The sequence below is a fragment of the Hippopotamus amphibius genome, chromosome 4 (genome assembly GCF_030028045.1).
Source record: "Hippopotamus amphibius kiboko isolate mHipAmp2 chromosome 4, mHipAmp2.hap2, whole genome shotgun sequence".
Lineage (NCBI taxonomy): Eukaryota > Metazoa > Chordata > Mammalia > Artiodactyla > Hippopotamidae > Hippopotamus > Hippopotamus amphibius.
This window is the reverse complement of record NC_080189.1, coordinates 177,687,754-177,703,982: the sequence shown is the minus strand read 5'-3', so window position 1 is coordinate 177,703,982 and position 16,229 is coordinate 177,687,754. Positions and strand designations below refer to the sequence as shown.

At 43.8% G+C, this 16,229-nt stretch overlaps 1 protein-coding gene across 1 annotated transcript; it reads left to right on the top strand.

The window, feature by feature from the left end:
* Positions 1-3,828: 3,828 nt before the first annotated feature.
* On the top strand, positions 3,829-14,713 carry SERPINA9 (serpin family A member 9). Its single transcript, XM_057732642.1, is given in 5 exon segments — positions 3,829-4,354; positions 10,691-10,964; positions 12,870-13,017; positions 14,509-14,675; positions 14,677-14,713. Coding segments are annotated over 5 exon segments (1,038 nt in total). The 5' UTR covers positions 3,829-3,942.
* The last annotated feature ends 1,516 nt before the right edge of the window (positions 14,714-16,229 follow it).

Genomic DNA, 16,229 nt, shown 5'->3' with positions numbered 1-16,229 from the left:
TTGGGTACGCTCATGGGCTCGTCCTGGTTCTGTGGACCCAGAAGCCAGGCTGAAGTGGGCCAGGGAGTGAGTGGGAGGTGAGGCCGTGAATACATAGCTCTGGCGGATTTGGTTCGTGATAGGGAGGATGAAGATGGGGCAATACCTAGAAAGGAATGTGTTGCTGTTAGTGGTGGTTTGTCTTAATGGACAAGATCTGAACGTATTTAAAAACAAACTTATTGTTACCAAAGAGGAAAAGGGCGGGGGAGGGATAAATTAAGAGTTTGGGATTAACATGTACACACTGCTATATATAAAACAGGTAACCAACAAGAACCTACTGTAAAGCACAGGGAACTCTACTCAATATCTTATAACAGCCTATAAGGGAAAAGAATCTGAAAAAGAACAGATATATACATATATATAACTGAATCACTTTGCCGTACACCTGAAACTAACGACGTAGTAAATCAACTACACTTCAGTAAAAAAAAAAATTAATTAATTTTTTAAAAACTGCCAGTGGCAAGGATCCAGTTGAGAAGTAGTGTTTAAATCCAGAAAAGATGGGGTGTAAGGGTCTTGAGATGGGGATAAAGCATTGTTTCTGGAGTCTGGGGAGGGACATTGACCTTAGAAGCAGTGGGGGAGGGGGGTGCTGGGGAAAGCAGGGGTATGTCTAACGGGGGAGGTGAAGGCAGTCCCTTTTCTGAGGGTCTCTCTTTTATGTGAGGTAGGAGGCAAAGTTTTCTGGTGCACGCGTGTGTGTGTGTGCATGCACACACACGCGTGTGCACATATGTGTGTGGCACAGTGAGGAGTTCATCTCAAGGAAAAGGAAAAGTTTGAGAGATTCCCCATAGTCCATGGGAGAGTGGGTTGATGAGAGCTATGTTGCCAGGCAAATAAGGGTGGGTGGTTGTGAATTCATAGTGGGCCAGCCTGCCTTGCTGATCCACCTTCCCTGCAGCACTTGGCAGAGAAGGAGCAGAGAGGTGGGTCATTCCAGGTTTGGGGCCTCGCCAGAAGTACATGTCACAGACACAGCAGCCCCGGGGAGCATAGAATTGGGAATGAAATGAAGCTCTTTAACAGCCAAGCTGGATAAGGAGGCAAATGAAGACAGGGGAGGGTGGGTGGACTGAGGAAAATGCAACCTTTTCTGGGAAACAGGACCAGCTGTGTGTTGCAGGATAAAGCTGGGGGGGGAGGGGAGGGAACAGGTAAGTTGGGGCCCAATGGAGAAGGACCTTGAATGCCAGGAGTTGGGCATCCCTCCCCAGGACAGTGGGGAGCCATGGAGGAATCCACGCAGGTGGGTGACACCCGAGATTTGCCTCTGGAGGAAGCTAAGGCTGTCTGCAGTGTGGTTAGTGACCAGGGCTGGGAGACAGTGAGAGATGGAGCAGCTGGGAGCCTGTGGAGGGTGAGATGAAGGCAGTAGGGGCTGGGTGGGAGGAGCCCAGAGGGGGTGAGCACAGGGAGGACGGAGCGTCCCTGTCACTCCATCAGGCGAAGCTCCTGGCAGGATGCACACATACCCCCAGGCCACAGTTGTGTCACCACAGAGAGATAAGGGTGTTTGTGGGGCTGGGAGAGAGCAGGCGCGGCCTCGGGTGGACAGGAGTTTGGGAGGAGAGAGGCCAAGCGGGGAAGGAGATGGGATTTTTTTTTTCCAGCCGCGCTGCGAGGCATGTGGAATCTTAGTTCCCTGACCAGGGATCGAACCCGAGCCCCCTGTAGTGGAAGTGCCGAGTCTTAACCACTGGACCACAAGGGAAGTCCCAGGAGATTGGATTTTAAAAGCCAATGGAATGAGCTTTTTTGCAGAGATTTTCCAAGAACACAAGGACCTGATCTTGAGGCCCATGGACGTGGAGCCCAGACTGTCCAGGAAGGAGCCCTTTAAGAACTCCTCCCAGAGGCCCAGAGAGAAGCAGCAACTTGCCTGAGGTCACCTGGAGGCATGCCATTGATGGGGAGGGACACGTATCAGCCGACACCACTGAGAGGCTACCAGTTCAAGGGGTGCCCCTACTCAGCCAAGATCCCCACTTGGCAGGATTGGGGGCATGGAGTCCGAAGTCCTCCAGCAAGGCCGTGTCTGCTGATGGGCACGTGGGCCCTCAGGGAGGCACAGGGTGTTAACGGGTGCCCTGGAGAGCCCCACCCCACCAAGACCTCCCCAGAATGGGGGTCAGATCCCTGGTAGGATGGCCCGGTGCTCCCTGGTGCCTCATCCCAGTACCTGGCAGCAACTTCCTTCCCTTTGGGCCCAGCTGACACTCTTGGCCTTCAACCTCATCCCTTCTCACAGTCACAAACATCCAGCAGCAAGCCTGTCCCTCCGCCCCGCTCCCAAGTGAAGAACGCAATATCACCAGAGCCATGAAGGAGAAGCAGCTCTGATCTATGTCCACTGGGGCCAGGGTAGGGGATAGCTCAGCGAGTCAGCTTGGGACTTGTGGATGAAGAGTCCAGGAGGTGGGTGGATCTATGTGAGCATAGCTTAGAGAGAAAACTCAACTCTAATCAGACACAAAGCTACAAATCAAAAAACTGCTAAATCAGATAAATGGAAATGGAGAGAAATTTGCAGTTTCCTAAAGGAATTACTCATTCAGCAAAAAGTTTCCTCATATAGTTTCCTCTAATTTTAGTCATATTTGGTATGATAAAATGTTATCCAATTTACATAAATTTAGTTTCAACAAAGAGGTTGTTGGGAACGTGGCTATCACGTGAGGACTGCCCCAACACAGGAAAGGACCCTATTGCTCTCAGTCCTCTGAACAGCTCTACAGGGTACAGATAATTGGCCCTACGTCACAGAGCAGGAAAAGAAAACTGAAGTCCAGAGGGGTTAAAAACGTGCCCATCGTGAATGTCAGAGTTGATACAAGCCCAACCCTGACTTACTCCAAAACTACTGGAGTTTCCAACTGCTGTTGGGTCACTTAGTCTAAAATCCTCCCAGTGCCTGTCCTAAGGGATGAGGCTTGTGGGGGGAGCAGGAATCTGGAGAACCGCAGCTGCAGGCAGCCTCCTGCTCTGGGTTTCCACTTTTTGAGGGATATCAACACACCAGCAAATGCCTCTCACCAGAGAGAGGCAGCCATGGTGAGAAAATGATTAGCTCGGACTTCCCTGGTAGCGCAGTGGTTGAGAATCTGCCTGTAGAGCAACGAAGACCCAATGTAGCCAAAAATTAAATAAATAAATAAATAAATAAATAAATAAATCTTTAGAAAAAAAGAAACGAAAATGATTAGCACTACACAAAAGGGACAAAGGATATTTGGAGGGAGCTCTAAAGGGTAAGAGATCACTTCTGGCAGCTAAGATTGGGACTTTGCAATCTGGATTCACTGTCTCACTTCTTAAAAAATAAGTTTGTGAAGCAGAAAAAGCAAAGAGCGTAGGATCCGGGATTTGGATTTGGGATCATGGGATCTGAGACCTGATTTAGAATCCTAGGCAGAACACAGACTAGCTGTGTGACCTGGAGTTAGTTACACCACCTCTCTGGGGTCTGTTTACTCATCTGTAGAACAAGAACAACAATCGCATCTACACTAGGAGGGTGTTGTGAAGATCCAATGAGATTACAGGCTCTTACTCTCTGTGAACGGTCCTGCTTGTCCCCATCCTATTGCTGATAATGTGGGGTGTTGCAAGGTCACGATTCAGGGGTTGGACCCTCAGCTTGCCTCCCCTCAATGGTTCTTTTCTCTCTTGCAGATTTATTTCATTCCAAAATGGCATCTTCCTTGTATCAAGTTTTCTTAGTCGTTAGCCTCTGTGTTCCAATGTGCCCCCAGCAGAGGATCTGCCCACCCTTCTACCACAAAAATCATTCCCACCTCCCAGGTGGTTTCCAGTAATACCAGCTTTGCCTTCCATCTGTACCGGAGGCTGGTACTGAAGCCTCTGAGTCCAAACATCTTCTTCTCCCCCATGAGTGTCTCTGCTTCCCTGGTCATGCTCTCCCTTGGGACCCACTCAGCCACCAAGACCCAGATCCTCCGGAGCCTGGGGTTCAACCTCACACAAACGCCAGAGTCTGCCATCCGCCGGGGCTTCCAGCATCTGGTCCAGTCCCTCAATGTCTCCAGCAAGGACTTGGACTTGAAGATGGGGAGGGTCTTTTTCATCAAAAAGGAGATACAGCTGCAGAAAAGTTTCCTGGACAACGTTAAGAAGCTATATGATTTGGAAGTTTTGTCTACAGATTTCTCCAGCACCTCCACTGCCCAGGAGAGGATCAACAGCTATGTGGAGAAGGAGATCAAAGGCAAGGTTGTGAACCCAATCCGAGATCTTGAACCTCTGACAGCCATGGTCCTGGTGAGCCACATTTTCTTTAAAGGCAAGGCTCTGAGAGGTTGATTTTGATTTTAATGTTCTATTCCTCTTTTTTTCCTAGTCAAATAAGCTTCTTCAATGTTTTCAATGTCTGTTCTTGTCATAGAGCATGTATGAGTACCTCATTATTTTTATGGCTGAACAATATATAATTGGATGAAAATGCCACTTTTTTTGTGTATCCATACACACTTTCTGGAAATTTGGGCTGTTGCCACTTTTTGGCCATTATAAGTAATTTTGCTATTAACATTAGTGAATAAGCTTTTTTGTGGAGATATATTTTTTAATTTTCTTGGATATTCTTAGAAGTGAAATGGCTAGATAATAGGGTAATTTTAAAGTTTTGAGGAACTGAAAACAGTTTTCTCCAAAAGCTGCACCATTTTTTTGTTTGTTTTGGGGGGGTTTTGTTTGTTTTCATTTTAAATTTCTATTATCAACACTTTAGGGTTCCAATTTCTCCAAATTCTCACCAACATTTGTCAACTATCTTTTTTATTATAGCCTAATGAGTATGAGGAGGTATATAATTGTAGTTTTGATACTCATTTCCCTAATAGCTAATGATGTTGAGCATCTTTTCATGTGCTTATTGTCTGCTCTGTAGACAGCATATAATTGGATCATGTATTTTTTGAATCCATCCTGCCAATCTCTCCTTTTAATTAGAGAGTTGAATCTATTTACATTAAATATGAGGTGTGACTTATGTCTGCCATTTTGCTATTTCTTTTATATGTATACACTTATGTCTTTTTGTTCCTCAGTTTCACCATTACTGCCATCTTTTGCTTTAAAGAAATATTTTCTAGTGTGTCATTTTAATTCCCTTATCATTTATTTCAATATTTTATCTAATTACTTTCTTAGTGGCTACCATAAGGGTTACAATTAGTATCTTAATTTATAACAGTCTTGTTTGGATTAATGTATAGAAAAATTTTCTCCTAAATAGTTTCATTCCTTCTCATTCCCTTTATGCTGTTGTTGTTGCAAATTATATCTTCATAAGTTGTGTAGTTGTTGACATAGATGTATCATTATTGCTCTATACAGGTGTCTTTTAAATAAGATAGAGAAAAATGCAAACAAAAATGCTTTATACTCTCTTCTATATTTAACTATGTAATTTCCTTTACTGCTGTTCTTTATTTGTTTATGTGGGTTCCAGTTACTGTATAGCATCATTTCCTGAAGGCCTCCCTTTAGTATTTCTTATAGGGCAAGTCTGCTAGTGATAAAATCTCTTTTTGTTTATTGGAAAATATCCTAATTTCCAATATCCTTAACTATTTTTTTTGAAGATTTATTATTTATTTATTTTTATTTTATTTTTCTTTTTCTTTGTTTTTGGCTGCACTAGGTCTTCGTTGCTGCTCTGGGGCTTTCTCTAGTTGAGACGAGGGGGCTACTCTTTGTTGTGGTGCGTGGGCTTCTCATTGCTGTGACTTCTCTTCTTGCAGAGCATGGGCTCTAGGCATGTGGGCTTCAGTAGTTGTGGTACACAGGCTTAATAGTTGCGGTACACAGGCTTAATAGTTGTGGCACACAGGCTTAGTTGCTCCGCAGCATGTGGAATCTTCCCGGACCAGGGCTCGAACCCATGTCCCCTGCATTAGCAGGTGGATTCTTAACCACTGTGCCACCAGGGAAGTCCTCTTCTTAACTTTTGAAGGAGAGCTTTGCCAAATATAGAATTCTCCTGGTTGACAGTTTTTTTTTTCTTTTGGTACTTGGAATATGCCATCCAACTACCTTCTGGCCTCTGTGATTTCCAATGAGAAATCAGCTGTGAATATTATTGAGGATAACTTGTACATGATGCATCACTTTTCTCTTGCTGCTTTCAACATTCTCTCTTTGGCTTCACATTTGAAAGTTTGATTATGATGTGTCTAGGTTATGGATCTCTTGGAGTTTATACTATTTGGATATTGTTGAGAGTTTTGAATGTTGTACACAAATGCTTTTCATCAAATTTCAGAAATGTTTGGACATTATGTCTTCACATAATCTTTCCCCCTTTTTTCTCTCTCTTCTATTTCTGGGATCCCATTATGTCCGTATTGGTATGCCTTACGAACTGTCACAGTCTCTGAGCTCTATTCACTTGGCTTCATTCTTTTTTCTCTTTGTTCCTCTGACTATATAATCTCAATGGCACTGTCTTCTGGTTCACCAGTTATTTTTTTTCCTTCTGCCAGCTCTAATCTGTTATTCAGCTTCTCTAGAGAATTTTTTTTTCATTTCAGTTAGTGTTCTTTTCAATTCCAGGATTTCTACTTGTTTCTTTTTAAAAACGTATCTCATCATTTATGCTCTTTATTGGGTGAGACATCATTCTCATACTTTCCTTTATTTAAATATGTTTCCTTTAGCTGTTTGAACATGTTTGAAATAGCTGATTTAAAGTCTTTGTCTGGGACTCTGGGAGGGCTCATGCCAATGAGCACTTGCTGGAGCCCCTGCCGCCAGTGTCCCTGTCCCTGTGGTGAGCCACAGCTGCCCCCCACCTCTGCAGGCAACCCTCCAACACCAGAAGACCCAACAGGAAATACTTTTGCATCTCCAACAGAAGAAGTTTGCTACTTACTACCCAGCAGGAGGAAGGAAGAATTTCTCCTTGCCCTGCAACAGCCCAGCCAATGAGAGACTGCCACAACTCAGCCAATGAAAAGCCACTACACTTCAAATTCCCAGTTTCCTCCAATGGATGCTTTGTTTATAACAGCCCCTCCCAGCTCCCCCTTCTCCTCTGTAAAAGAATGGTTCTCTCCTTTGCTCTTTGGATTTGCTTGTGATTTGCCATAGGTTGTATGTCCCAAATTGCAATTCTTTGCTGTTCCCATATATACCCATTTTGCTGGTAAAATAACTGGCTGTTTTGTTTTAGGTCAACACCATCGGATTCACCTGGCGATACCTGTAGATTTGAGTGAATCCTGTTTTATGGAGGTCCCCCAAATATCCTGAAATTCCTGCCCCTGCCAGGAAGTGACCTTCCTTACTCACCTGGTAAGATTGCTGGTAATCTTGTAAGCAAGGTTCCAGGCCAGTTTTCCCAAAGGGCTTTATTGGCTCCTTAAAGTCAGCCTTAGCTCCTTAAAGCTGTCGGATCATATCTGAGTCTCTGCACATCTCTCAAATATGACATTCCCGTCAAAGCTTTGGTAATATAACCAGTGTTTCCAGTCGTGTCCTGTTACAAGGAGAACAGATTTTTATTGGACTTATGCAAATAACTATATTGTCAAGAAAATAAGAAACTAAATGTTTCTGAATTCTGGAGGGATCTGTTTTAGCTTTGTTCACAAAGATATATTTTACTAAATTACTGTAAGTCATAGACGCTTAAGAGAAAAAAGTTCCTTAAATGTGGGAAAAGCAAAACATTAAAGAACCAGCAATAAAACAAAGTCACAAAAATCATAATCATCCTTATCGACTCATTCAGTCCCATATTATTAATTCTTGTTGATCTTGATCTTTTGTTAGCAGTTTTATGAATCTATTTTTTCCTTAGAGTTCTGTAAATTCTTACCCAGTTCAGGTTTATGGTCTTAAGGTTATTAGAAACGTGTATTTGTCAAAATTCCTTTCCATGAATCTCCTTGAAGATGATATACCCCTTCAGGAACATTTTTGTAAAAGCATCTAGGTAAAACAATAACTCTGTAAATGGCAAAACACTTAAAAATGTCTATTATTAAAGATCCGATAAGAGTTAAAAAAAAATAAAGTCTTTGGACTTCCTCAGGAAAAGTTTTTATTGATAGCTTTTTTAAGTTGACTTTATTTTTTCAGAGCAGTTTTAGTTTCATAGCAAAATTGAAGTGAAAGTGCAGAGATTTCCTGTATCCCGCCTCCCCCCACACATGCATAGCCTCCTCCGTTAGCAACATCCCCCACCAGAGAAGTACATTTGTTACAGCTGATGAACCTACATGGACACACCATAGCACCCAAAGTTCATAGTCTATATTTACTCTTAGTATTTTACATTCTGTGGATTTGAATAGATGTATAATAATATGTAGTCATCTTACGATATCATACAGAGTACTTCACTGCCCTAAAAACCTCTGTGATCTGCCTATTCACCTCCCCCACCACCTCCCCCATCACTGTCTCCAAAGTTTTGCCTTTTCCAGAATGTTACATTATTGGAATCATACTGTATGTAGCCTTTTCAGATTGGCTTCTTTCACTTAGTAATATGCATTTATATTTCCTATTTGTCTTTTCATAACTTGATAGCCCATTTATTTTTATCTCTGAATAATATTCCATTGCCTGCTTGTACCATAGTTTTTTAATCCATTCGCCTATTGAAGGGTGACTTGGTTGTTTCCAAATTTTGGCAATTATGAGTAAATGCTATAAAAAATATGTGCAGGTTCTATTTACAATAGCCAGGACATGGAAGCAACCGAAATGCCCATCAACAAATGAATGGATACAGAAGATGTGGCATATATATACAATGGAATATTACTCAGCTATAAAAAGGAATGAGATGGAGCTATATGTAATGAGGTGGATAGAACTACAATCTGTCATACAGAGTGAAGTCAGTCAGAAAGAGAAGGACAAATATTGTATGCTAACTCACATATACGGAATCTAAAAATGGTACTGATGAACTCAGTGACAAGAACAAGGATGCTGATACAGAGAATGGACTGGAGAACTTGAGGTATGGGAGGGGGCGGGGGGTGAAGGGGAAACTGAGACGAAGCGAGAGAGTAGCACAGACATATATATACTACCAACTGTAAAATAGTCAGTGGGAAGTTGTTGTATAACAAAGGGAGTCCAACTCGAGGATGGAAGATGCCTTAGAGGACTGGGGCAGGGAGGGTGGGGGGGACTCGAGGGGGGGGAGTCAAGGAAGGGAGGGAATACGGGGATATGTGTATAAAAACAGGTGATTGAACCTGGTGTACCCCCCAAAAAATAAAAAAATAAAATAAAATAAAAAAATATGTGCAGGTTTTCGTGTAGACATAGTTTTTTATTTCTTTGAGTAAATACCAAGGAACATGATTGTGGGGTCATATAGCAAGAGAACAATTGTATTTGAAAGAACCCACCAAACTGTGTCCCAAAGTGACTGTATCATTTTACATTTCTACCAGCAATGTATGACAGTTTCTGTTCCTTCACATCCTAGCTAGCATTTGGAGTTGTTGGTGTTTCCAATTTTGGTCATTTGAATAGGTTTGCAGTGGTATCTCACTGTTGTTTTAATTTGCATTCCCACAATGACATATGATGTGAAGCATCTTTTCAGATGTTTTTTTGCCATCTGTGTATCTTCTTTGATGCAGTATCTGCCAAGGCCTTTGGCCTATTTTTTAAGTCCAGTTATTTGTGTTCCTATTGTTAAGTTTCAGGAGATCTTTTTATATTTTGGATAACAGTCCTTCATCAGATGTATCTTTTGCAAATATTTTCTCCCAGTCTGGCTTGTCTTCTCATTTACCTGTCATTGTGTTTCATGGAGCAGAAGTTTTTAATTTTAATGAAGTCCAACTTATCAATTATTTGTTTCATGTATTATGTTTTTGGTGTTGTATCTAAAAAGTTATTGCCATACCAAGATCATCTAGCTTTTCTTCTGTGTTATCTTCTAGGTGTTTTATAGTTTCATATTTTACATTTGGGTCTGTGATTCTTTTTGAGTTAATTTTTTGTGTCTAGATTCTTTTTTTTTTTCTTTTGCATATTGATGTCTGTTATTCCAACACTGTTTGTTAAAAAGACTTTTTGCTGCATTGTATTACCTTTGCTCCTTTGTCAAAGATCAGTTGACTGTATGTATGTGGGTCAATTTGGGGGCTCCCTATTCTGTCCCATTGATCTATTTGTCTGTTCTTTTATCAATAACACACTGTCTTGATTATTGTAGCTTTATAGTAAGTCTTGAAGTTGGCTAGTGTCAGTCCTCAACTTTGTTCTAGGGTTCCAGCCCTATTTTTTCCCTTCAGTGACTGCCAGGCTGCTATATCTCACTGCAAACTCAGGCCATTGTTTTCACAGGCTACAAAAGAGCTGGGGAGTGGGAAATGGAACTAGGGCAAGCTAAAATACCATAAAGCTCACTGATCTTACCAAGATTTAGCTGTTTTTCTTTAATAAATTGTTCCTCAATTTTCTGAAAGCATTTGGTTAACTTCCAGAGTTCTAAAAAAGTTAATTCTGACCATTGCAGGCAGTTTTCTCATTGTTTCCATGGAAGAAAGAGTTTTCAGAGGCCCTCACTTCACCATTCTTGCTGTCTTCACCTCACTAATTGTACTTTGACATAAAGACCTCTCTTCTCTCTTCGTGCTAGCCAAGTGGGAGAAGCCCTTTAACCCCGCGTATAAAAGTTAAAGCTTTCCATTCCTGGTGGGCAAAAGGACCCCTGTGCACGTTTTAATGATGCACCAGGTGGAACAGTTTGCTTTTGAGGTGGATCCAGAGCTGAACAGCTCTGTGCTGCAGATGGATTACAGTGGAGACACCATGGTCTTCTTTGTCCCCCCTGGCAAGGGCAAGATGAGGCAGCTGGAACAGGCCTTGTCAGCCAGGATGCTGAGGAAGTGGAGCCGCTTACTCCAGAAGAGGTGGGTATCTATGTCAATTTGCTGTGGCCTGAATCAGGTGACAGTGTACATCCAAGGATGAGGCAAAGGTCACGATAACAGCTGTTGAATAATCACTCCTGCAAATAGAGCACCAGCTACATGCTGGAGAGTGAACCTGAGGCTGTGCAGACATGCTTTCACTTGAACTTCACAATCACCTGACAGATGAGAAGTGTTATCACCTCCATTCACAGAAAAGGAAATAGAGACTCCAAAAGGGGAAGCAAGTTGCCCAAGGTCATGTAGCTAATAGGTCACTGCAAAAGTATGATGTTACCATAGGTATTCTGTGCTGATAGAGCTCACTCGATCAGCCAATCCGATATTGAATTCCATAGAATTATCCCGTAAACACACACACTAAAAAACATTGCTACTCACCTATAAAATGAGGATAATAATATTATCAAACTTATAGGTTGTTGAAAGAATAGAATAAGTTACTATTTGTAAAGTGCTTAGAAGAATGCCTGGGAGATAGTAAGTGTTCAATAAATGTTAGTTAATCGTAATGTTATTGGTAGTTCTGTAGTTATTATGGGGAGTATGAAAAGGATGTTAACCTCAAGATAAAAAGTCACGTCAAAGTCTTATGCACAATCTCTTAGCCATGTTTTCTTGGCATTGTTAGAATCATTCCCAGGTGCTCACAGCCTAGGAGGAGTGAAAATGTAGTTTAGGGATAATTGTAATTCAAGAAAGACAAAGGTCAGTGGGTGGGCAGAGTTCCAAGGTGCTTCTGAGCAAAGAAAGATCACTTTCAGCTGGGATTGAGGACAGGCTTCAAGGAGGTGGCACATTTGAGCCACAAGTATGGATAGGACATGAGGTATGGAAAGGACATAGGGGCTTGCAAAGGGCATCTTGGTAAAGGAAACAGCACTCACAAAGATGCAAACTGTGGATCAAGAGATACAGTAGGATGTTTCAGAGGTTTCTTCTTTTCTCAGACTGCAGCCAGGCCTGGATAGAGGAAGAGGAGGCAACACGGAGACTGAGGGTAGAGGTGGGGGTCTCTAAAGAGCAGCAGACAGAGCAGAGAGAAGACAGAGATGGCCAAACCAGTGCAGGAGATAGTAACAGGGAAGATAGAGCTGTCCCTTGTGCTAGATGTCACAAGAAGTCCCCGAATGAGGAATTTAAGTGTTCATCCAACACTTTTGTGCTTTCATTTCTGTGACTCACTAAGTTCATGGCCTTGGGAAAAGCACTAAAACTGAGATTTACCATCTTTAAAATGGAGATAATGTTGATGAATGTGCCTGGGACAATGCCTGGCACATAGTAAATGCTCAGTAAATGTGAGCTATCCACACTTGATTCAGAAGAACCATCGCAGAGGAAGAGAAAAGTGGGCCAAACTCTAGGGCTATGCTGCTGTTAATAGATGTTGTTATTTAAAAATTTACTTCTTGGCACCATCTGCATTTAAGTTGCTTAATAACCACATGGGGCTGGCTAGTGGCTACCATATTAAACAGCACAGATAGAGAATATTTCCAACTTTGCAGAATGTTCTATTAGACTTTGCTGCTCTCAGGGATTAGCAAGTGGGCGGCACACTCTGGGCCAGGTGGTAGACACACTTCCATCGCTGCCTAGAGCCTCCCATTGGCCTCTGCCATGGTCTCCTTTGCTGGGCCCCCTTCTCAGCTCTGCCCCCTACTTCATTAGGGGGCCCATTTTTCATCTTCTGTATCTTCAAAGCTGGACTTGCTCATCCAGGAGGCTTACTCCCAGAGCAACCTGAGTTGGCCGTCTGGGATGTGCTGATCCCTCCAGCAGCAACCAGCACCTGGAGGAAGAGCAGAGTCTCCGGAAATGCCACCTAGAATGGTCACCATGGGCTTGTGATCACACCTTGTCCTTTCTTCTTTCCCACAGGTGGTTAGAGGTGTTCATTCCAAAATTTTCCATTTCTGCCTCCTATGACCTGGAAACCATCCTCCCAAAGATGGGCATCCAGAATGCCTTAGGCAAAAACGCTGATTTTTCTGCAATCGCAAGGAAAGACTTCTTGCAAGTTTCCAAAGTGAGTTGGTTGATTAGCATATTTGCATGAAAGCTTGAGTCAGAAGGGCCTGTAGAGACTGGCTCAGGGAGCACCATCCTCTTATTGATTAGGAACAAGAGGCCCCAAGAGGCCAAGTGACTTCTCTGTAACAGAAGTAGGGCTGGATCTCATGGCTGCCAAGGCCGTGGCTTTATGGCCATCATACCACTGATACACAGGTATCTTTTATCCCTCTTCAAATAAATGTTCCTAGGTCCAACCACAGGGCTCTGAGAACTAGACCTCTCCTCAGCAAGCAGTGCTGCTGCCCCAAACCTGCTGCAGGTGAGCAGTCCCCCCTGGTGTTCAACCTCACCTCCCTGAAGCCTAGGTGCTCACACCAAGGTCATAGACTGTGAGTTGGCTATGGCCTATGACCTTGGTGTGAGCTGTTCATAGGCCATGAGTTGTGTTTGGTCTGCAGCCGAAAGAAAGAAAGAGAGAAGGAAGGGAGGGAGGGAGTAGGGAAGGATGGCAGGAGAGGGAGGGATGGAGGGAGGAAAAGAGCTGACTTCTAAAATGTAAAATATTGGACCTAAAGATTTAGATTCTGATTCTCTTGAAACAAGTCATCAAGCCCAGTTCCCACGCAGCAACACTGAGCCCAAACAGTCAGCCCAAGCATGCCTTCTGGGTTCCCCACGTGCCCCCTGCTCTTACAAGACATCTCCTCATCTCATGGGGGTTACCTGCCCAGCCCCGTCTACATATCAGTTTCTGCTTCCTGACCCAAGATTTTATTTTGGTAAGAGATTATAGTGGTCAGAAGTGGTCCTGGGCCACAGAAGGGGATCTTTGTTACTGGTGTTCATGGAAAGAATGCAGAGAGGTCCCGCTGGAAGACGATGACCCTGATGGACCTTTCCCATGATATGCTTTTCTGCACATATGAAACACAATGATTACAATTCAAATTTTAAAAAAGATTTAAAAAAAAAGAAAAAGAAAAGCACTGATTATCATTGTCGGGAGTTCTCCAGCCCCCTGCAGCTGAGCAGTACATTAATCTCTTCTCTAGAAGACCAAGCAGGGATCCACTATTTCGTGACTCCTAACCCAGGTCTCCCACGCAATCGTTGTAGCAGTTAGGACTGCTAGCAAGTTCATGGGCACTTGCTTTGTACGGTCTTTAACTCACTGGATAAACTTGTGGGAGAGATGCAGTTATGATCACCCTTTTATAGATTTGAAAAGAGAAGCACATGGCACCCACATAACTTTTACAACAACAAGTGGCAGAACTGGGACTCAAACCAGGTCTTTCCGGTCTGTATTTGTAACCATTGAACTCCGTGTTTAACAGCCGACGGACCAGTAACCACAACAGCTGCAGTTAGTTGAGCAAACCTAATGCCAGGTATCACCTTGGAGCCTCTCAAGGGGGGTGCCCCGTTGCTAGGAGAAACACCGAAAGTCAGTAAATAAAGGTGTCTGCATGGGACCTGCTGATGTTTGCTTTTCCCTTGGCAGGTGGCTCACAGGGCTGTGTTAGACGTCAGTGAGGAGGGGACCCAGCCCAAAGCAGCCACCGCCACCAAGCTCACAGTCCAGTCAAAGGATGGCTTCTCTTACTCCACCATCTCCTTCAGTAGGTCCTTCATGCTGCTGCTTACAAGCAAAGCCACAAAGGACGACGGTCTTCCTCGGGAAAGCTGAAAACCCCGCTAAGCTCTAGATGGGAAAAGGCCTGTCATCTGAAGATGCACTGACATGCACAGAAGGTGATTATCCACACTGCCTGATGCCCCTGATGTGACGGAAGAGCCTGCTGCCTTCTGCTCTGAGGTTCCACCCAACCCAGCACAGCTGCACTCAACCCAGTCATCAAAGGCAGCAGAGACCCCCATCTCAAACCAAACCCTGTTAACCCCCAGTTTCTTTCTCTCCCACAAGTCCTCCCGGGTGGTAGCTTCAGGGAACAATTCTGGGTTGGTGTATTTCCAGTCCTCAGAGCCCCTGGAAAGGGTGACATATAGGTCAGTCACCTTTATTGCAGAATTACAGTTATAAATTCAATAAACCCAAAATGCGAATTTAGCCAGCAACAGTGTTCCCATACACCTCCAGGGTCTTCATCTAAAGATGGCTTATCAGCTAACTTGCAGTGGTGGGTTGTTAATATGTGACATTTCAGGGGCTGCAAGAATTCATTCATCCATTCATTCAACACAAACTTATTGATCACCTACTATATGCTAGGAGTCAACCAGACAGACAAGGTCTCCGGCCAATTGAGCCTATGCGGGGGCAACAGACAGCCACCACCACAACTGTAAAACCAAACCTATAAATAAATGTGATTGTTGCAGTTAATGGTCAGTGCTGTGAAGGCACAGGATAAGATGATTTGAAGGAAACAAGACGGCGAGGGGGTGTTTCTCTGAGCACAAAGGCTGAGTCCAGAGGGAGCAGGTGTGTTGGAGGGACAGCAGGACTCCCTTGCAGCTAGGATGCAGAACCCAGGTCAGAGAGGTATAGGGAGTCAGACTGTGTAGGGTGTTATTGTCCAAGGAAAGGGGTCTGGGCTTGTCGGGGTGGGGGGCAGGGCAGTTTCTCAAACAGGAAAATGAAGGGTTAGGTGTGGGTTGTGAGGAGTCTGTGCAATGATTTTCCATAGTCATGGCTGCTGCCTTCCTGGCTCTGATGCTGTCACACACGTACACACACCCCTTGCATTCAGCCTCCTCCCTGCTGGTTGGGAATGCCAATGGCCTGGCTCCCTTACTCTGATTCTTCAGAATCAGAGCCACAGAGGGTGCAGTGGCCACAGGTGTCAGGCAGAGACCACTCCACATTCCTCCCTCCTCCCCCTCCCCCACCCTCCTCTGCCAGGCAGGCTGTTCTGACTCCTTTTTTTTTCAGATTCTGGGGGCACCAGTGTCCCACACCACCTCAGATGTGCCAGGGGGCGTCACATTTTCTTTTCCAAGTTCTTTACACAGAAAGAAATGGGGACTTCATTAGTGGTCCATGAAAGGCTCCATGCTTCCACTGCAGGGAGCACAGTTTCAATCCTTAGTGGGAGGAACTAAGACCCTGTGTGCCAGTAAGGCACAGCCAAAAAAAAATAAAATAAAGATTTAAAAAAAGAGAAAGAAACAGCACTTCTAGCCAATCCATACATCTCCCACACCAGTCATTTCATCATTGGAAAATCACTTTTTTACACACCATCCATTAGCCTTATTTTT